General features: G+C 42.9%; 1 protein-coding gene across 1 annotated transcript in view; it reads left to right on the top strand.

Moving 5' to 3' along the window:
- Positions 1 to 21,334, top strand: part of FMN2 (formin 2) — a 371,607-nt gene that overhangs the window by 1,028 nt on the left and 349,245 nt on the right. Inside the window, 1 exon segment of the mRNA XM_045983452.1 lies at positions 1 to 736. Within this exon segment, the coding sequence (XP_045839408.1) occupies positions 1 to 736 (736 nt within the window).

Raw genomic sequence — 21,334 nt, 5'->3', positions numbered from 1 at the left:
CCCCCGCCCCCCGGCGGCCCTGGAGCCTCGGCGGAGCCCGGCCTGCCCGTGGGCCAGCCGGCGGCCGCAGAATCGCCCTCCTCCACCGCCTTCGCGTTCCCCGAGTCCTCGCCGGGAGAGGGCTCGGCCGCAGCCGCCGGGCCAGGGGTTGGGGACACTGACGAGGAGGGCGAGGAAGATGCATTTGAGGATGCCCGCCGAGACTCTCCGGGGGAGGCGTGGGGCCCGGGGGTGGGAGAGGTGCCCCCGGCGCCGGGGGCAGAGCCCGAGGGGGAGCCCGACAGGCCCAGCGCCCCGGCGGCGGCCTCCCTGCCCAGCAGCCCCGCGCCCAGCCCGCGCTGCTTCAAGCCCTACCCGCTCATCACCCCCTGCTACATCAAGACCACCACCCGGCAGCTCAGCTCGCCCAACCACTCTCCCTCCCAGTCCCCCAGCCAGAGCCCCAGGATCAAGAGGCGGCTGGAGCCCTCCCTGAGCCGGGGGCCCAGAGCCGCCCTGGTCTCGGCCGCCGCTCCAGCCAAGAAGCACCGGGCTGACGGCGGCCTCGCCTGCGGCCTGAGCCGCTCAGCCGACTGGACGGAGGAGCTGGGCAGCCGCGCGCCCCTGCCCGGGGGCTCTGCGCACCTGCTGGAACGCGGGGCGGCCTCGGAGGGGAGTGGTGGGCCGCCCGCAGCGCAGGCCGCCAAGGTGTCCGCGGCCCCGGCGGCTGCTGATGGTTTCCAGAACGTGTTCACAGGTGAGTGCGCTCGTGGTTGAGTGGCTGCCAATCAGGGCCCTCCGCGGTCACCTGCTCGGGCTGAGCCGCCTAGAGCTGCTTCTGGCAAGTCCTGCCTTCTTCGGGGGATCCTTTCAGGCCCTGCACACCAGCTCAGTAAAATCTCTTTTTCTTTTCGTTTTCCTTTCCCTCCCCTTTTCCGTTCCTTCCCTTTCCCTTCCTTTCCTCTCTTTTCTTTTTTCTTTTCTTTCCAGAGAGGGCAGCTTTGTTGTGTCTCTCCTAAGTCGTCTCAAAAAAGGGCTCAGTCCATTGCTCCAAAATATGTGCTGTTCTCAATGCCCAGGGTCCCACCAGACAGATCAACCCCCCCCCCCCTTTTCTGGCATAGTTAGCTGAGCCATCATTCTCTTTCTGTCCTGATCCCCACAGCATTAAGACAAACAAACTTGTTAATGATTCTTTGACAAGGGTCAAGAAACAATTTATTTCAGTACTCTCCAGAGGCGATCTCTGACTGCTCTAACACGTGTGGGTATGTGTGTGTGTGTGTATGTGTGTGTAATATGTGGTTCCAGCTCAGCCATCTGGGTACTCACTGAGCTTAAGGGGGCATTCCTGTTTGCTGATGCGACCAGATCTGACACATGGTATTAGAAAGTTAATAAATAATGAAATAGAATATTGGGGATAGTTTTCATTGGGTTTTATGTCCAGTCAAAACAGGGCATAGCTTGGAGATAGTGAAGGTGAGAAAACCAAAAGGACATGTAACCCAACTGGCATCTGTCCTCTGCCGTCGTTATGGATTCTGATGGGCACATGAAAGCCCAGCTAAGGGGTCCCCTTACTGTGGTTAAAAAGCAAGTAGTTCAGTGAGTTTATCCTTTCTTATAGGCCGATAGGTCCCAAGGCCTTACCTTAAGTGCCTACTGGTGGAGCGATAGTTTGTTTCCTGTTCTCTTCTACTCTTAGTTATTAAAGGAATTATTGACTAAGAATTTAAGGAGTAGAAAAGAATGAAACTTTATGCAATTGCTGGTAGGTTTGTGATAAGTATTTGAATGATTAAAAATTTCAAATGTAATTCAAAAAGTTTAACATCCTCTATTAAGCTTTTGATTAACCCATTTGATAAATGGGTTAGCTATAAAACATTTCTCTTTAAAAAAAATTATTTATTTGACAGAGTGAGATCACAAGTAGGCAGGGAGGAGGTCGGAGGTGGGAGGTGGAGCAGGCTCCCGGCTGAGCAGAGAGACTGATGTGGGACTCGATCCCAGGACCCTGGGATTATGATCTGAGCTGAAGGCAGAGGCTTAACCCACTGAGCCGCCCATGCACCCCCCTTATGAAACTTTTCTTAAGTCACATTTCTCAATGGGCATAGCTACTTTGGCTAACTGCCATTAATGTTGTCGTTACTTGTATTTACCACATTTTTATTTTCACTTATGGATCACCTTTTATTTTATATTTATAGATTCTTAAGAGTAGCTTCTTTTGATTCACTTTGTTCATTTATTTACTGCTTGCTCCCTTTCCCTCTCTTGCTCTCTTTTTAGCTTTTCCTCCCTTCCCTTTATTGGGTAGGTTAAGTTAAAAGTAATGCTTGTAGTCTAATCCCCTGTAGATAAATTATAAAAAATATAAACAAAAGAAATCCCCGAAAGACTATTTTGAAGGAAGAAGACAGGAAAGTTCTTGAGTCAGTTTTGTGAATTTAATGTTGGTGAGAAATCATGTTTCCTCTTTAGGGAATCATTCATTTATAAATGTGTATGTATATGTATGTATTTTTAAAAAAGATTTATTTATTTAAAAGAGAGTGCGTGTGCAGGGGGAGAGGTAGGAGGAGAGAACCTCAAGCAGACTTCACACTGAGCACAGAGCCCAGACTTGGGGCTAGATCCTAGGACCCTGAGGTTATGCCCTGAATGAAACCAAGAGTCAGGCGCTCAACCCACTGAGCTGCTTGGGTGTCCCTATAAAAATTTTTAAATGAAAATGTCACCATGATTCACGTTATCATTTATTAATATTAATGGTTGCTCTTTCTAATAGATTAGACTTTGAATATATATTCATTTTTTAAAATTTTTATTTATTTTTTAAAGATTTTATTTATTTGACAGAGACGCAGTGAGAGAGGGAACACAGCAGAGGAAGTGAGAGAGGGAGAAGCAGGCCTCCCACAGAGCAGGAACCCGGATGTGGGACTCGATTCCAGGACTCTGAGATCATGACCTGGCTGTAGCCTTAATGACTGAGCCACCCAGGCGCCCCACTTATTTTTTTTTTTTTTTAAGATTTTATTTATTTATTTGACAGAACACAAGTGGGTAGAGAGGCAGGCGTGGAGGTGGGGGAGAAGCAGGCTCCCTGCTGAGCAGAGAGCCCAACGAGGGACCTGATCCTGGGACGCCGAGATCATGACCTGAGCCGAAGGCAGAGGCTTAACCCACTGAGCCACCCAGGTGCCCCTATATATTCATTTCTTAAAATTAACAAATGTCTATATATATATTCTGGACATCCACATTGTACCAGGCAATATGTTAGTGGCAGGACATACAAAGGTCAGTAAGTCACGGTTCTGTGTCTCCAGGGCTCCCTGAGTACACAGGAACAGTGAGGAGGTGCAGTGCTGTCCTCTGGGAGCATCACGGGTAAAGGGGTTGATCTCCTTGGCAGGGTCAGGGAAGAGGATTTCACGGGAAGATTGATCAGTCCTGAAGATCGAAGCCCTAAACAGGCTGAAGATTTGTTTTCCTTACGAGAAAAAAAAAAGCTTGTTACTTGCATTGTGTTTTAATTTGCTAAGTATTTCCAAATTGGAAATTTCAGACTCTTAAAAGAGTCCTGTTCAGTAAGTACCTGTGGTCTGTTGGCCTCTCCAGGGAGTTTTTTTTTTTTTTTTTTAAAGATTTATTTATTTATTTGACAAACAGAGATCACAAGCAGGCAGAGAGGCAGGCAGAGAGGGAGAGAGGAGGAAGGAGGCTCTCCGCCGAGCAGAAAGCCCGATGCGGGGCTCGATCCCAGGACCCTGAGATCATGACCTGAGCTGAAGGCAGAGGCTTTAAACCGCTGAGCCACCCAGGCGCCCCAGTTTTTTTGTTTTTTTTTTTTAAACTGTGCAGGGCAGAAGTGTAGTGTGAGTTGTTTTAATATGGACATCAGGGGCACCTGGGTGGCTCAGTGGGTTAAAGCCTCTGCCTTCGGCTCAGGTCATGGTCTCAGGTCCTGGGATTGAGCCCGGCATCAGGCTCTCTGCTCAGCAGGGAGCCTGCTTCCTCCTCTCTCTCTGCCTGCCTCTTTGCCTACTTGTGATCTCTGTCTGTCAAATAAATAAATCTTTACTAATTTTTTATTAATTTTTTTAAAATTTTATTTATTTGACAGAGAGAAATCTAGGCAGAGAGGCAGGCAGAGAGAGGAGGAAGCAGGCCCCCCGCAGAGCGGAGAGCCCGATGTGGGGCTCGATCCCAGGACCCCGGGATCATGACCTGAGCGGAAGGCAGAGGCTTTAACCCACTGAGCCACCCAGGCGCCCTATGGACATCACTGACTTTGTCTTTGATGTTTGGATCTAGCTGGTCAGTGATCAGTAGGTGTTTGTGTGGCAGTTTCCATATATTTATCTCATCCACTCACGTTCTTTAAAAGAAAGTGATAGGTTTAACCTAATCTTGTAACTGGTGGGGAAATGCAGGTAGGTAAAGAGAAGAAATGACTCAAGGTCACCCTGTGATTCATTCAGAGGCAGATCCAGAAATAGAAGCTGAGTCCACTGATTTCAGTCTGAATGTCCTTGCTTCGTACTCGTTTTTGAATGTTTGGTACTGAAGGACAACATCGAGTCAAAACTACTTATAAAAAAAGAATTTTAAGTCTTAGGAGATGTTTCAGTTCTGTTTTTAATAAGGCCAGTCCCTTCCATTGTTGAGCATCTGGCCTTCCTTGGACTGGAAGAAGAGGGTTTGTTGGTCAGATTCCCTCTAGGCAGCTCTCAGGGAAACTGGTCTTGTAGTGGTTTGGTGAACTCTGAAGGACACACGTCCCTGTTTCTCTGTTGCTGTTTGTTTTCTTGTCATCTGGCTTCACATTTGGTTCTTTACCACCCTCTACAGTTTTACGGGCCTCTTGGTTATTACCAGAGGCCTGAGGAATGGAGGCATTCTCCTTGGGGACATTGGTTTTTTTGGCCTTAATTTTGCATGTCTTTGGCTCCATTAATTGCCAGCTGCCTTTGAAGCAGGTGATCATTGTATCTATAAGCCTCCATAAACATCTTTTATTTTTAAACCAGAGTGAGGGTTGTCAGCTCTGGAGAAAGGAACAGATGTTCACTTTTTAGTGCCTCCCAAGTGTAGGGAGAAAATTCAAGTGGAAAGAAATCTTTGTGGCACATGTTTGTATTTGTTTGGTAGATAGCAGAACATTTAGTGATGACGGAAACCAAAACTTTATTTTGTGTTGGCTGTTAAAAACTGATGATGTGGGGCACCTGGGTGGCTCAGTCAGTTAGGCGTCTGCCTTCTGCTCAGGTCATGATCCTGGGGTCCTGGGATCGAGCCCTGCGTCGGGCTCCCTGCTCGGCGGGGAGGCTGCTTCTCCCTCTGCCTCTCCCACTCTCTCTCTGTCAAATAAAAAATTAAAATCTTAAAAGCAAAACAAAGCAAAACTGATGATGTTTGAGGCCATCACACTGAAATCTTTCCGCAGTTAATTAGTTGGGCATGCATCTTTTTCCGTGTTGAGTAGGAAAAAAATGGCTTCTGAAAATTGAGAGGTTCCTTTGTCCATCAAGTCTAGCAGAAGCTTGTTAATCGAGTTTTGCCGTTAGTTGGTTTGGGCAGGTAAAATACTAAATTTGCGATGCTAAATCACTTTTGATAGGAGTCTTTCCAAAATCAATTATGCGCTGATCTGCCCTTTTTTAAACATGTGAAATCAAAGTTTAATCTGTTTTCAGTGGCTTAGTGTCATCATCAGGCAGGTCATTCTTACGTGCTGTGAAAATATTGGGGAAGTGTTCATGCTGCTGGTTCCTGTCTCCCGTTTCTGAGTGTTTGTGTCTTTGCTTCCTGACGTCAGCTAGTCCATTCACGGGGCTGTCTTTTTCTCTTCGCCACCCATCATCCTTCTGATTTGATCTTTCTGATCAGTTTGTTATCGGTTGGCAAATCCTCTAATTATGATGTAAAGTTATATTTATTACACTTCTACTGAGTGCCAGACCCTGTGATGCATTACATAATTATCTGTAATCCTTAGAACAGCGTCGAAATAAAGCTGGTTCTTTCCCTTTTCCCAGTGAGCTAAGCAAGGTTCAGACAAGTGAAGTAACTTGCCTCAGGGCAGTACGTTAGTCAAAGCTTCATCTAGGATGTGGACTTGGATAAGCAAATCTATCATTCACTTGTATAAAATAAAATCCAGTGTATCAGGGAGCTTTTAAATGACTAGCTAATTAGTAAATGGCTTGTGCTTTGGCAGTTGGATTGTATGACTCTCATTTTGGCTTTTCTAAAGGTTATCTTGATTTTTATATCCGTAGAGATACTCCAGTGTAGGAGTACAGGTTTTCTTATATAGCTTGTTAAATGATTTCACTGTGGATTTGTTGAGGGCAGTTGCTGGCTTATTTCTAGTGGTAGCATCTGAGAAAGTCTGGATGTCGTTCATGTCCAATACATGAAGGAAAGTCAGAAATCATCCCTGATGTGTGTATATAACGCATCTTACTGTAACAGGAAAAGGGCTTCTATGCATGCTTTGCTTTTTCCTGTATTTTGACATTTCTTAAAATTAACAAATTATTATATCAGAATAGATTTTGGTTACAAAAGCTAGGGCTGGGGGCGCCTGGGTGGCTCAGTGGTTTAAGCTGCTGCCTTCGGCTCAGGTCATGATCTCAGGGTCCTGGGATCGAGTCCCACATCAGGCTCTCTGCTCAGCGGGGATCCTGCTTCCCTCTCACTCTCTCTGTCTGCCTCTCTGCCTACTTATGATCTCTCTCTGTCAAATAAATAAATAAAATCTTAAAAAAAAAAAAAAACAACTAGGGCTGGAAACACTGTTCTTTTTTTTTTTTTTTTTTTTTTGCAAAAGGCAGTGCTGTTTTTATTCAACTGTCTTACTACAGAACTAGGAAACACTGTTCTTAAATCACTTTATTTTATTTTTTAAAAATTCGTTTTTATTTATTTGACAGAGACAGACACAGGGAGAGAGGGAGCACAAGCAGGGGGAGTGGGAGAGGGAGAAGCAGGCTTCCTGTCGAGCAGGAAGCCCAATTTGGGGCTCCATCCCAGGACTCTGGGATCATGACCTGAGCCATACTTAACGCCTGAGTCACCCAGGTGCCCCCTTAAGTCATTTTAGTCTGATCCGCAACATCCTTTCTCATGATTTCTTTAAGACTTTGGATTGAAGTCAAGTACCCCAGCGATGGGTTTTAATGTCTGCTTTGTGAGCTGTGGACTGGCCTACTTTTAAGTGCATTTAGGCTTAGGGTATAAGTGATGTGTATTTGAAATTGAACAGGTGCTTTTTGAGCTGTGTTTCCTTCTGATTCTATTAAAAACTTCTGACCTACTCTTTTTTGGAAGGACTTGATTTATTTGTTTTAGAGAAAGAATGAGCATGAGTTGGGGGAGGAACAGTGGGGAGGGGAGTACAAATCTTCAATGGACTCCCTGCTGAGCCCAGAGCCCAATGTGGGGCTCCATCTCATGACTCTGAGATCATGACCTGAGCTAAAACCAAGAGTCGGGGGGCGCCTGGGTGGCTCAATGGGTTAAGCCTCTGCCTTCCGCTCAGGTTGTGATCCCAGGGTCCTGGGATGGAGCCCCACATCTGGCTCTCTGCTCAGCAGGGAGCCTGGTTCCCCCCTCCCCCACCCCGCCTGCTTCTCTGCCTACTTGTGATCTGTGTCTGCCAAATAAATAAACAAAATCTTAAAAAAAAACAACAAAAACCAAGAGTCAGATGCTTAGCCGGCTGAGCCACCCAGGCACCCCCCCCGCCTTTTTTTTTTTTTTTTTTGAAAAGGCAAGTTGGGTATCTAAGCTTCCTATTGGTAACTTCCTGTTGAATTCAAACTGGAAAATTACTAACATTTTTGACCAGTCGAAATTAATTATTTTAATTGAGGTATGATTGAATCTGAGGAAAGAATGATACTTTGATAGAACTTGTTTTGAAAGAACATCTTATATTTGTTGGTTGATTTTAAAATAGCAATGATAATACAGTAATTGAGCTTCCAATTACAAATTTTGTTGGTGATGAAAGAAGAAGTAAGGAAATAGAGAAAATTTTATTGCTGTGTTTATTCCTGCTTGTGTGTTATAAGTAATAACCTGATGTTAATGAAATTTAGCATTACGGGACCATTAGGAAGAAACAAATAACTACGCTTGTGGCTTGATAGTTATAGGATATAATTTTGGTGGCTGAAAACTTTCCCAGGCTTTTTTATATTAAAAATATAAATATATGACAAATACGACTTCTAGTCAGTTTGAAATGCCATTTAGTAAAGCAAGGTATTACGGCATCGGCATTACATGAACAGACAATGGCAGTTACTGGATGCTGTAAGAGGACTCTAACCATGCGGGCGAATTGTTACTCTCCGACACGTGCTCCTCTGTGGATGAGGGAAAGGGAACCATCAGCCTTCCACCTTTCCAAGGATGTCCCGGGAGGTGTTGATTGGCTAGAAGAAGAGCTACCACTCTGCTGCGATCCGGTCAGTTTCCACATATCCTGAACCTACTCTGTATTTTCTGTTCTACCAGAGCTGCGATAGGCTGAAGATAGTCTTTTTACTTTCAGGGGCAATGGGATGATTTCTTGAAAAAAATTAAGCCTGTACGGTGTTTTAAATGATGTTTGTTTTACTACTCAGTTGCCTCTCTTTTTTTTCTTTTAAAAGATTTTATGTATTTATTTGACAGAGAAAGATCACAAGTAGGCAGAGAGGCAGGTCGGGGGCTGGGGAGGGAAGCAGGCTCCCTGCTGAGCAGAGAGCCCGATGCAGGATTCGATCCCACGACTCTGAGATCCTGACCTGAGCTGAAGGAAGAGGTTTAACCCACTGAGCCACCCAGGCACCCATTTGCCTCTTTTTATACTTCAAGCAGAAACGTTCTTTGTTGTAATGCCGGTAACTTAATGGGCTCGTATGGAAATGAATTCTGTGTCATTTAAGCTGTGGCTTTGCATACACGGGAGGGGAAGGAGTGAGTTTAGCAGGAAGCTCATCGCTCTGCTGCGGCAGAAACACAGGCGGAGGAGTCTTTTAGTCTGTCTCCCTTTCTAGAGGATGTCAGCAGTTTCCTGGAAGACCCGGGGCAGTCACTTCTTCCCTCTTCTCGGTGCCCTGGTTTCCTGGGCCCAGACACGAAAGCTGCTTGTCCAGGTCTCATCCGGGCTGGGGCTTTGTGGAAGGGACGGTTGCAGCAGTTACCTTTTCTGTTACTGGTGATACTCTGCATGTTTCATTTCTCTTTTTTGTTGGAGCTGAAGACAGTCCCCCTGGGGGAGGGTGCATTCGTGCGGTGGGGTAAAGACTGGGCCCTGGCGAGCAGCAGTGTTTCGATTTTGCTGCCTTCGACCGATTATTGATCGACCCTGCAGGTAACGCGATCCGGACTGGTCCGATGGCCAGTATCTGACAGGAGTCTAGGATCTTGAGTTTCTGAGCACGAAGGTAGTGAGTAGGTATGGTGTATGGCTGACATGCTTTATGAAAAGGAAAGCTGTGCGGTACAATGTATGAGGCAGGGAGTGTAATGAGCATTCTGTGGAGTCTTCCTAATACGGACAGCAGACAGTGAGCAAGTTTTCTTGTTTTTGTTTTTTTTTTAAAGATTTTTGTTTATTTGACAGGGAGTGACACAGCGAGAGAGGGAACGCAAGCAGGGGGAGTGGGAGAGGGAGAGGGAGAAGCAGGCTTCCCACTGAGCAGGGAGCCCGATGTGGGGCTCGAACCCAGGACCCTGGGACCATGACCTGAGCCGAAGGCAGACAATGACTGAGCCACCCAGGTGCCCCACATTGCGCAAGTTCTTTTTGGATTTATTATCTATAATATAAGTCATCTCTTATTTTTGGATGGAGAGTTGACTTTGCATTTTTCTTTTAGTTTCAACTGCTCAGAAAGAGTAGTACTGTTAATTCTCTTATTTCATACTACTTTAACATACAGCTGACCCTTGAACAACACAGGGATTAGGGGCACCACCCCCCCAGTCAAAAATCTGTGTATAACTTTTGAGTCCCCCAAACCTAAGTACTAATAGCCTATTTGTGACCATAAAACTTACCAATAACAGTCTATTAAGACATATTTTGTATGTTATATGTATTATTTACTGTATTCTTACAATGTGATAACCTAGGAAAAAGAAAATGTTATTAAAAAATAATAAGGAAGTTGGAGCACCTGGGTGGCCCAGTGGGTTAAGCGTCTGCCTTCGGTTCAGGTCATGATCTCAGGGTCCTGGGATTGAGCCCCACATTAGGCTCCCTGGTTGGTGGGGAGTCTGTTTTCTCTCTCCCTCTGCCCTTCCCTCTGCTCATGTACTCTCTCTCAAATGAAAAATAAAATATTTATTTATTTTTAAAGAATTTATTTATTTGACAGAGAGATAGTGAGAGAGGGAACACAAGAAGGGGGAGTGAGAGAGGGAGAGGTAGGTCCCCCGTTGAGCAGGGAGCCTGACATAGGACCCCAGGATCATGACCTGAACCCAAGGCAGACAATTAATGACTGAGCCACCCAGGCACCCCAGAATCTTTAAAAAAAAGAAAAAAAAAAAGAAAATAAGGAAGTTAAAATACATTTACTGTGTTGTATTTATAACAAAAAAATCCTCGTGTCAGTATGCATCCGTGCAGTTCAAACCATTATTATACTCAAGGTTCAGTGATACTGATTTTTGTATGTTTTCGATTTTCCCGACTGTGCTTACTCATAATTTTTATCAATCTATAGTATTCCGTGTAGAAGTTTTCATTGACTAAAAAGCTTTCTTAGAGACGGAGGCTAAAAGGTTTTGCGAACTCCTAGGATTTTTACTTTTGTTTTATTGTCCATGAAGAAGTGCAGCTTGTTCAAGCCCATTAAGAAGCAAATGCACAGAACAGAGCTATTTGAGGCTTACAAATAAGTTAATTTGAATACTCTGTGGAAAGTTATGTAAACAATGAGTCTCTTCACTCTTAACATACAAGTCTTATCTTTTAAAAGTAATGAAAACAATGGGATAACAATAGAATCTTTTGCAACTCTTTTTTTTTTTTTTAAAGATTTTTATTTATTTGACAGAAAGAGATAGGGAGAGAGGGAACACAAGCAGGAGAAGCTGGGGAGGGAGAAGCAGGCTCCCCGCTGAGCAGGGAGCCTGATATGGGGCTCGATCCCAGAACCCCAGGATCATGACCTGAGCTGAAGGCAGACGGTTAAAGACTGAGCCACCCAGGCACCCCTCCAACTCATTTGTCAGCCTAGGTACTTGTAGATCATTGGCCTCTCCTCTTCCACTCTACCCCTTTTGGAACCTGAAGACGAATACTTCCCCTTGGAGACATAAGGTATGCAAATTCTTTATGGGAGGTGTTATATTTTGCAGCTACCTAAGATGTTCTGCAAGATGATTATATCTTACAGCGCTATTTTGGTTAAATGGCTTTGAGGGTGTAAAATGTTTGGATAGTATCCTGGTAGTTTATTTCAGGATATAGGATTTGATCTGTGTCTTCCAATTTTAGAAAAATCCCAAAGTGTGTTGACTCTGTTGGCTCTAGCATATTGTGGGCGGGCATATGAGGCTGACTAAGAACCGCAGTGATTTCTGTAGACAGACCGTTGTCCGAGCCAAATGTGGGGTGTAAGTGAACAAGTCATCCGAGAAGACTTCTGTCTCTGATTCGGATTATTTTGGTAAGGAGGCTTATTGGATTCTGAATTCACAGATCATTTCTCCACCATCTGCCTTGGGATAGTAAAAGCTGGGCATACAGATTTAGGTAGCTTTAGGCTAATCCCTAAGGTTGAGCCACCAATTTCCTTTTGGTTTTATTACCGATTAAAGTTACCGATCTCTAGCTTCTCTCTCTCTCGGGCATCAGACACATCCCGTTTAGCTATCATGGCTCTGGCTCCTCTCTGATAATTCTCTACTAGACAAGAGAGTAAACTATAACAATATAAAGATGGGCGGCCAGTGCAGTTTAGAAACATGTCAGTGAATACTTACTGCCCTGAGGCTGAAGTTTAAAATCCCTACTGTATATGTATTAATATTCTAATGCTCCATGGTTTTATCCTCTCCTTGGTGCTCAGTCCGTCCCTTATCCTGAATGTTTCAGTTTTTCAGCCATCTCATGTTCTCTCTAGTAGTTTTAAATATTATTGACACTCTGTTCCTGATCTTCAGGGGGGAAACAAAGAGCATTTACTCATACCCCAGGGTACATGACACATCCCATCATTAGTCTATGCGGAACTCTTCATTTTGTCCATATTTATTCCCTGTAGAGGTTTCCTTCCGTATCCAAAAATACAGTATTCCTATGCAAACTTTTGTAAGCCGAAATGGTGCAAAGCGAAGAAACAATTACCATTAATTTATATGGGAAAATTTTTGAGGGTTCCCAGACTCGAAAAACAACCTCTTTTAGGCTTTTTCTGATACTTTAAGTTACATCTTGCTAATGGCTGCTCGAAATAAATCAAGGTACAGTACAGATGCTCATAGACACTGTTCAACTCGAGGCGTGGTGCTGACATCCTGCGTGTAGTTCCTCGGAAAGGCGCTGGGGGCGCCACTCTCCGTGCTGGGACGTCCGCAGCCTCTGTTAAAGGCCCCGCTAGAAGGGAAAGGCTCGGTGCTGTTTTCGTTTTTTGCCTTTTTTCGAGAAACCGAAAAAGTCCTTTTTGGATTTCTTTCGGTGAGTGAAAATAAGTACTAATGTGGATCTTTTGCAAAAGCAAATTGGCATTATGTGACTTTTTGAAAGGAGGGAATAGCTGTGTGTTCATTTCCTCCTCTGCCCTCCCAAAGGGCGTAGGGAAGAGTTTGTGTGTGTTGCTTTTGATGTTTGACATCCTTGAAATTATATGTAGTTTTGTAACGTATATAATATTTCTGTATATATTTTAGTTTATACAAACATTCTGAGCTGGAATTCTTTCTGTTGCTTTTTGTTTTTTATTTTTAAAGATTTGTTTGAGAGAGAATGGGTAGGAACAGAGGGAGAGAGTCTTAAGCCGACTTTTCATTGAGCACAGAGCCCCATCACCCTGAGATCACACAACTAGGAGTCAGTTGTTTAACTGGTTGGGTCAACCTGGTGCCCCTTTGTGTTGCTTAAAAAACACCCCAAAACTCAGCAGGCTTTGGAAAGAACTTTATAAATGTTTCTGGGTGGATATCTGTCAAGTTCATTGCTTCTTACTGCTCTATAATATTCCAGAAAGTGAGGGTTCTCCTGGGTTGTACACACCAGGGGGCACGGTTAACTTTTTTTTTTTTTTTTTTTTTTTAATTTGACAGACAGTGATCACAAGAAGGCAGAGAGGCAGGCAGAGAGAGGGAGGGAAGCAGGCTCCCCACAGAGCAAAGAACCCGACGTGGGGCTCGATCCCAGGACCCTGGGATCATGACCCGAGCTGAAGGCAGAGACTTCAACCCACTGAGCCACCCAGGTGCCCCTAACCTTAAAAAAAAAAAAAAAGATTTTATTTATTTATTTGACAGACAGAGATCACAAGTAGGCAGAGGCAGACAGAGAGAGAGGGGGAAGCAGGCTCCCTGCTGAGCAGAGAGCCAGATGTGGGGCTCGATCCCAGGACCCTGAGATCATGACCTGAGCCGAAGGCAGAGGCTTTAACCCACTGAGCCACCCACGCGCCCCCACAGTTCAGTTCACGTTTTATTGTGTGTGACTCGTGTACCCTGTGGTTGTGCAGTGTGGTTGCTCTGGACATTCCTCATATTTTAAGTGTTTGCACAGGGATGAACATCTGGACTCTCATTCTTCTCTACAACCACAGGCAACACTGCTGAGCATTCCTGTGTGGGAACTTCTATGGGATATTTATTCAGGAGTGAGGTTGCTGGACCATAAAGTATTTACTTAATCTGTCTAGGTACTGTCAGATTATTTTCCAGAATGTTTTCCCCAGTTTTTACTCTATTAATGCAGTGAATTAGCACTTAACCTAATTTTTGGATTTTTACCAAATCCAATGAGGGAAAGCAGTATCTTGTTTTACTTCTTATTTTATATTCATCTGATGGCTAATGCCTTTGAGAAAACTTTTGTTTATTTTTAGCCATTTGGGTAACGCCCATCTGAATTGCCTGTTGATATCCTCTTTTCTTTTTCTATAGGGTTTTCTGATTTTCCTTATTTATTCACAAGGGTTCTCTTTATCTTTGTAAATTCTTGATATTATTTTATTACCAGTGTTAAGGATATGAAGGATTGTCACTAAGCTCCTGGTGTTCTTTCCTTATATTAGAGGCTAACATAAAAGTGATGCTTCTTAGAGTCCCCTGCAGGTTTTGTTTCAAATGTGGCTTAGGTTTGATGAATTTCCACCTGATTTGGAAGACCCAAATGAAGCCTAGGACCAACTTTTGTTGTTTGCACTTAATACTTACAGCTGTGGAACTATAGATCCTTCTGGGGTCATGTCAGCAGAGGTCTACTGTTCAGGTGTTCTTTTCCTGAGATGGTGGGGCATGGTGTGTCCCTGCTCCTGGTGTGGCTGGTGGCTGGGGGAGCACAGTTCTGGGACTGATGGCAGAGGTAACATCCAGCCATGAGGCTTCCAAATTCTAGAAATGGGAGTATGCTCGTGGAGCCCAGGACTTGAGATCAGAGAAGAGGCAACCACTTCCTTGGTGGCCTGTTTTTTTTTTTTTTTTAATTCTTCCATTTTATTTATTTTTTCAGTGTAACAGTATTCATTCTTTTTGCACAACACCCAGTGCTCCATGCAAAACGTGCCCTCCCCATTACCCACCACCTGTTCCCCCAACCTCCCACCCCTGACCCTTCAAAACCCTCAGGTTGCCCCAACCTCCCACCCCTGACCCTTCAAAACCCTCAGAAGATCAACAAAATATCCAGCCAGGACGAAGTTCATCTATCAAGGAGAAAGCAGGTTCAATTCCTAAGACAGCAGAGCAATTCCAGAGGAGGAGAAAGCAAAGCACGGAACTCATGGCTTTCTCCCCATGATTCTTTAGTCTTGCGGCTACTTCAATTATTTTTTTTTTCTTTTTTCAATTTCTTTTTCTTTTTTCTTCTTCAGTTTTTTTTTTTTAAGATTTTATTTATTTATTTGACAGAGATCACAAGTAGGCAGAGAAGCAGGCAGAGAGAGAGGAGGAAGCAGGCTCCCCGCTGAGCAGAGATCCCGATGTGGGGCTCGATCCCCAGGACCCTGAGATCATGACCTAAGCTGAAGGCAGAGGCTTTAACCCACTGAGCCACCCAGGCGCCCCTTGGTGGCCTGGTTTTAATTTGGTTCTTGGTGGGTAGTTCTAAAAAGATGCTACAGTCTTTTTCTTCAACCCTTCCAAGAGTCTGTACAGGTAAGAAATTCCCTGTAGTAACTCTCTTACTACTGAAACTATTTGGACTAGATTCAGTTGTATGTAATCACTGGACTCTTAACATGTAGAATCAGTTTTAGACATTATATATATCTTCCTCTAATATTTCATACCTTCTTTACATTTGTTGTGTCCCTGCTTGAAAAGAAATACTTAAATTTTGATATGATCAATGCTATGTTTTGTGCTATTTTCTTCTCATTTATGGAATCCTGTCTTATTGCTTGGTTACATTCTCTTCTCCAAAGACTTCTGTTAGCTTTATCGTTTTACCTTTTATATTAAGCCTTTGAACTATCTAGCGTCCTCTTGTGTGTATGATGTAATGTAGGGATTCAGTTTTATTCTTCTTACTATGGCAAGCCAGTTTTTCAACATCATCTATATAGCTTTTACTCATTGATTTTTCATGTACATTTATATGATTCCCATATATAGGTAAGATTGTTTCTGAGGGTCTGTTCCTTTTATGTTTGATTTTCTGTCTTCAGTCAGTACTATACAGTTTTTAAAATTAATTAATTAATTAATTAATTAATTTGACACAGAGAGAGAGAGAGATCACAAGTAGAGCAGGAGGCAGACAGAGGGGGAAGCAGGCTCCCCGCAGAGCAGAGAGCCCGATGCGGGGCTCAATCCCAGGACCCTGAGACCATGACCTGAGCCGAAGGCAGCGGCTTAACCCACTGAGCCACCCAGGTGCCCCAGTACTATACAGTTTTTAAAAATGACTTTGCAAAGAGTAAATTACCTGGAAGTGTGCCATTTTTCAAAATCGATGGACCTGTTGCCTTCCATCTAAGTGTGGAGTTTCTTAAAAAGTCCTGATGGTATTTGATCTCTTATTAAATTTATAGATTAGATTAAGGATTATTGTCACTTCTGTGAAAGACCTCTTCATTAATTTAGCTCACTTATGTTCTTTTACTAGCGTTCTGGACTTTTCTCCATGGAGGATTTCTGTTTTCTTTGCTGATGCTTCATATGTTCTATTGGTAAGGGTAGTGGTATCTTGCTTTTGTATTATTTCTAGTTATTATTGAGACGAGTCTTTTCAGGATTTTTCAGTTGCGTGGCATGATTTCTTTTATAAATATATATATATATATTTTTTTTTTTTAAAGATTTATTTATTTGACAGATAGAGATTACAAGTAGGCAGAGAGGCAGGCAGAGAGAGAGAGAGGAGGAAGCAGGCTCCCAGCCAAGCAGAGAGCCCGATGCAGGGCTCGATCCCAGGACCCTGGGATCATGACCTGAGCTGAAGGCAGAGGCTTTAACCCGCTGAGCCACCCAGGCGCCCCTATAAATATTTTTTAAACCTAAAGTTTAGTTAGTAATATCTAAAGTGTATAGTTAAGACCCTGATATAACTATATGGGTTTTTGGGGTTTCTGATCCAATGTGTGTCCCCCCCCAACACTAAGCAATTCTTTATGACATCAGCTCATTTTATAATTCAATGTAATTTTGACATTATCTACCTGGAGATAACAGCAGATCCCACAGGTTAAGGGTTCAGTCTTACCAGTCTGCCCCTTCTTCAAATGGCAATCAAAAGTCCAGGTCGTAACCTGGACTTCTGACTGACCAGCTACGGGTTCCAACAGCCCTCTCCTTGGGTTCATTTAATTTGTTAGAGCAGCTTACAGAGCTCAGAGAAATATGTTACTTACTAGATTACCATAAAAGGGTATAACTTTATTATAAAAGTTTATTATAAAAGGATATGACTTGGAACAGTCAGGGGAAAGCGATATGTGGGGAAGGTGTGGGGAAGGTGTGGAAGGAACTCTCGCCTTCTCTCAGCTTGCCACCTCCCCAGTGTTCACCAACCTAAAAGTGCCCCTGCCGGTCCTCCCGGGTTTTAAGGAGGCTTCATTATATTGGTTTGATGGATTCAATCATTGCCTTTGGTGATTGACTCAATCGCCAGCTCCTCTCCCCTCCTGGAGGTCAAGAGTGAGACTAGAAGTTCCAGCCCTCTAATCACAAGGTTTTTTTTCCCCCTGGCAACCTGCCCTCATCCCTAGGTGCTTTGCAGAAGTCCTCTCATTAACATAAATTCAGCTGTGGTTGAAAGAGGTTTGTCGTGAATACCAAGATGCCTTTATTGCTCTTATCACTTAAGACATTCCAGGGATTTAGGGGCTCTGTGCCAGAACTGGATGAAAACCAAATATAAATATATATATACATATATGTACATATATGTATATATATATCTTAATAAATCATAGTCTCACGGGGTGCCTGGGTGGCTCAGTGGGTTAAGCATCTGCCTTCGACTCAGGTCATGACCCCATCTGGGGTCCTGACTCTTGGTTTCAGCTCAGGTCATGATCTTGGGGTCCTCAGATCAAGCCTCATGTCAGGCTCCACACTGGGCCTGGAGCCTGTTTGGGATTCTTTCCCTTCCTCCTCGGCCACCCACCCCGCCCCTCAACTCGCACCAGCTCTCTCTCAAAAAACCCCTAAAATCATAATATCACAATAGTCATATGGGCTTTTAAAGGCAGTGTTTCTTTTTTTTTACAGCAAAATAATTGGAATGTAATCCTAGATCATGATATGTATTGTGTAGTTTCTTTTGAAATTATTCTGGTTGTTGTGGCTTTCTTTTTGTCATTGTGTGTGATTAGTCTTTGTGTATCAATGGCTGTCTTTGGGGAGTTACAATCCTAAAATCCAGAAACATTATTAAGCTTTTAATTTAGTAGGTTGTTTTTTATACTCAACATTAATAAAAATCTCTAATATTTGAAGTGCTTCAAAGGCATCATTTAAACAAGTATATAACATTTTATCCAATCAGAAAAACACCTATCCCTTGGTTTCCGTTACGTATTTCTCCTTGGTTTGCCCCCTGCATTTTAGGCTCACTTTTCATACCTTCACCTGGTTTTCCTTGTCCACCTTAACATCTGCCCTCCAGAATCTTTTCCATGCATGTCTTAAATTTCTGGTTCAGTTCTCTCATGAATTCCAGGTGCAGATTTCCTATTGCCTTAAAAATATATTCGTAGGAATATGGGAGTAGATCCAAACTCAACTTCTCTTTCCTCTAAACCCAAATTGCTCCCTTATTTATTGCCTGCCCTGGTGGATGGTAATAGTTCTGGCATGGATCATTACCTGTTTCTTAAGCCAAAATCTGGGAGTTGTGCAAGTTAAGCAAGTTCCTCACACTTCCTCTTTATTAAATCCAATCAGACACTAAAACTGGTTAAAATACATCTCAGCATTTTTTTTTTTTAAGATTTTTAAGATTATTTATTTATTTATTTGACAGACAGAGATCACAAGTAGGCAGAGAGGCAGGCAGAGAGAGAGGAGGAAGCAGGCTCCCCGCTGAGCAGAGAGCCTGATGTGGACTCTGGGATCATGACCTGAGCCGAAGGCAGAGGCTTTAATCCACTGAGCCACCCAGGCGCCCCGTCTCAGCATATTTCTTAAAATACTCATCCTGTTCTTTCCAGGGGAATGTTCAATGCTCTTCTCACAACTATTCGGTGGCTCTCCACTGACTTCAGAGACAAGTTTTAAACTTGGGGTATAGATCCAAGCAGAAAATTGAATGTGTTCAGCATAGAGGAGCTAGATTTTCTAGGCGTTGCATGATTTAACCGAACACAAAGGAGACTATTCTTTTTGGAATGTCCCGCCTTGGAGTGGATGACCTTGAAAGGAGTGATTTCACTGTTTGTTGGAGATGTTCAAACGACTGGATGAAGATCTCCCGGGGTCCTCCTAACCCTGGGGAGGTGGAGCTTGGTAACCACTGACCTTCCTTACAACCAGAGAAGACCTTGATGTTTGACTTAAAGAGCAGCGGTTGTGGTCTGTTGTAAATAGTTTGTCTCAGTCCTTCGATTTGAGACTGCTTTAAATATGACAAAAACTCTTCAACCAGAGGTATTTTAGAAGCTGCCATTTATTAGATTCACTTTTCTGGATTTAACTTAAAAAACTAAAATTAATTTTTTTCTTTTAAAATATTTCCCTCTGACATATCTCATGTTTGCCTTTAAACTTCGATTTGCTCCATGAGCTTTAAAAAAAAAAATCCCCAAATCCATATTCTAACATAGGTCCTAAAAAATGGTTGATAGTCATTATTTATGTTCTATGATATCATTTGGCCAATCTTATTAGATTTATTAGGTTACATTTCTTGATCTGTTTTTGCCAAATTTCAGCTCTTGATTAATCAAAGTTGCATAGCTTTTTTTTTTTCTTTCTCAGAGAAAAGCTTTATGGAAGCCAAATATGAACTTCATACTTCATACACATTTTCTTAGGCTCTGTAGTGATGCTAGTTGGAGGTCTGTATACCAAAGTCACATTTTTTTGTCTTATTTATTTATATATGCATGTATGATTGACACAGTGTTACATTAGTTTCAGGTGTACAACTTAGTTTTTTGACAAGTTTGTGTGTATGTATATGTATATATATGTGTATATATATGTATATATGTATATATGTATATGACCGCAAGGGTAGCTAACATCTGTCAATGCACAATGTTATTATAATATCATTGATCGTATTTTATGCTGTGCCTTTTATTCCTGGGACTTATTCATTCCATAACTGGAAGCCAGTATCTCCCTTTCCTTTTACTCATCTTGCCCAACACCCACTGTTCCTCCCCTCTGGCAACCATCAGTTTATTTTCTGTGTTTATAGGTCTGATTCTGCTTTTTGTTTCTTTATTCATTTTTTTTTTCTTTTTAGAGTCACTTGTGAGTAGAATCATGTGGTATTTTTCTTTCTCAGTCTGACTTACTTAGGTAATACCCTTTACGTCTGTCCGTGTTGTCACAAATGGCATGGTGACATCCTTTTTATGGCTGTATAATATTCCACTGTGTGTGTGTGTGTGTGTGTGTGTGTGTGTGTGTGTGTGTGTGTGTACCATATTTTCTTATCAGTTCATTTATTAATGGACACTTAGGTTGCTTCCATCTCTTAACTGTGGTGAATGATGCTGCAGTAAACACAGAAGTGCATAGACCTTCTCACATCAGTGTTTTCATTTTCTTTCGAGTAAATACCTAATATGGAAACACTGGGTCATATGGTATTTCTGTTTTTAATTTTTTGAGGCATCTCCATACTGTTTTGCACAGTGGCTGCAGCAGTTTACATTCCCACAGGAGGTGCAGGAGGATTCCTTCTCTCCACGTCTTTGCCAACATTTGTTATTTCTTGTCTCATTGATTTTAGCCATTCTGACTAGTGTGAGGTGACATTGTGGTTTTGATTTGCGTCTCCTTGATGATGAAGGATGTTGATTGTCTTTCCTGTGGCTCTCGGCCATCTCTCCATCTTCGTTAGAAAAATATCTAGTCAGGTCCTCTTCTCATTTTTTAATCAGTTTTTGTGTGTGTGTGTGTGTTAAATTGTATAAGTTCTTTATATATTTTGGATATTAACCCCTTATTGGCTGTGTCATTTGCAAACATCTTCTCCCTTTCTTTAGGTTGTCTTTTTATTTTTTTGATGGTTTCTATTGCTGTAAAAGAGTTTTTTATTTTGATGTAGTCCCAATAATTTATTTTTGCTTTTGTTTCCCTTGTCCTAGGAGACATATTTAGAAAAAGTTGCTGTGGCTGATTTCAAAGAAATTACTGTCTGTGTTTTTTTTCTAGGATTTTTACGGTTTCAGGTCTTTAGGTCTTTTAGGCCTTTAATCCCTTTTGAGTGTATTTTTGGGTATGGTGTTAGGAAGTAGTCTGGGTTCATTCTTTTTTTTTTATGATTTTATTTATTTGACAGAGAGAAATCACAACTAGGCAGGCAGAGAGAGAGAGAGAGGGAAGCGGGCTCCCTGCTGAGCAGAGACCCTGACACGGGACTCGATCCCAGGACCCTGAGATCATGACCTGAGCTGAAGGCAGCGGCTTAACCCACTGAGCCACCCAGGTGCCCCAGGGTTCATTCTTGAAAGTGTAGTTGTCCAGTTTT

The sequence above is a fragment of the Meles meles genome, chromosome 17, assembly GCF_922984935.1.
Source record: "Meles meles chromosome 17, mMelMel3.1 paternal haplotype, whole genome shotgun sequence".
Taxonomy (NCBI): domain Eukaryota; kingdom Metazoa; phylum Chordata; class Mammalia; order Carnivora; family Mustelidae; genus Meles; species Meles meles.
Note: the sequence above shows the minus strand (reverse complement) of the source record. Positions and strands in the feature narration are given on the sequence as shown.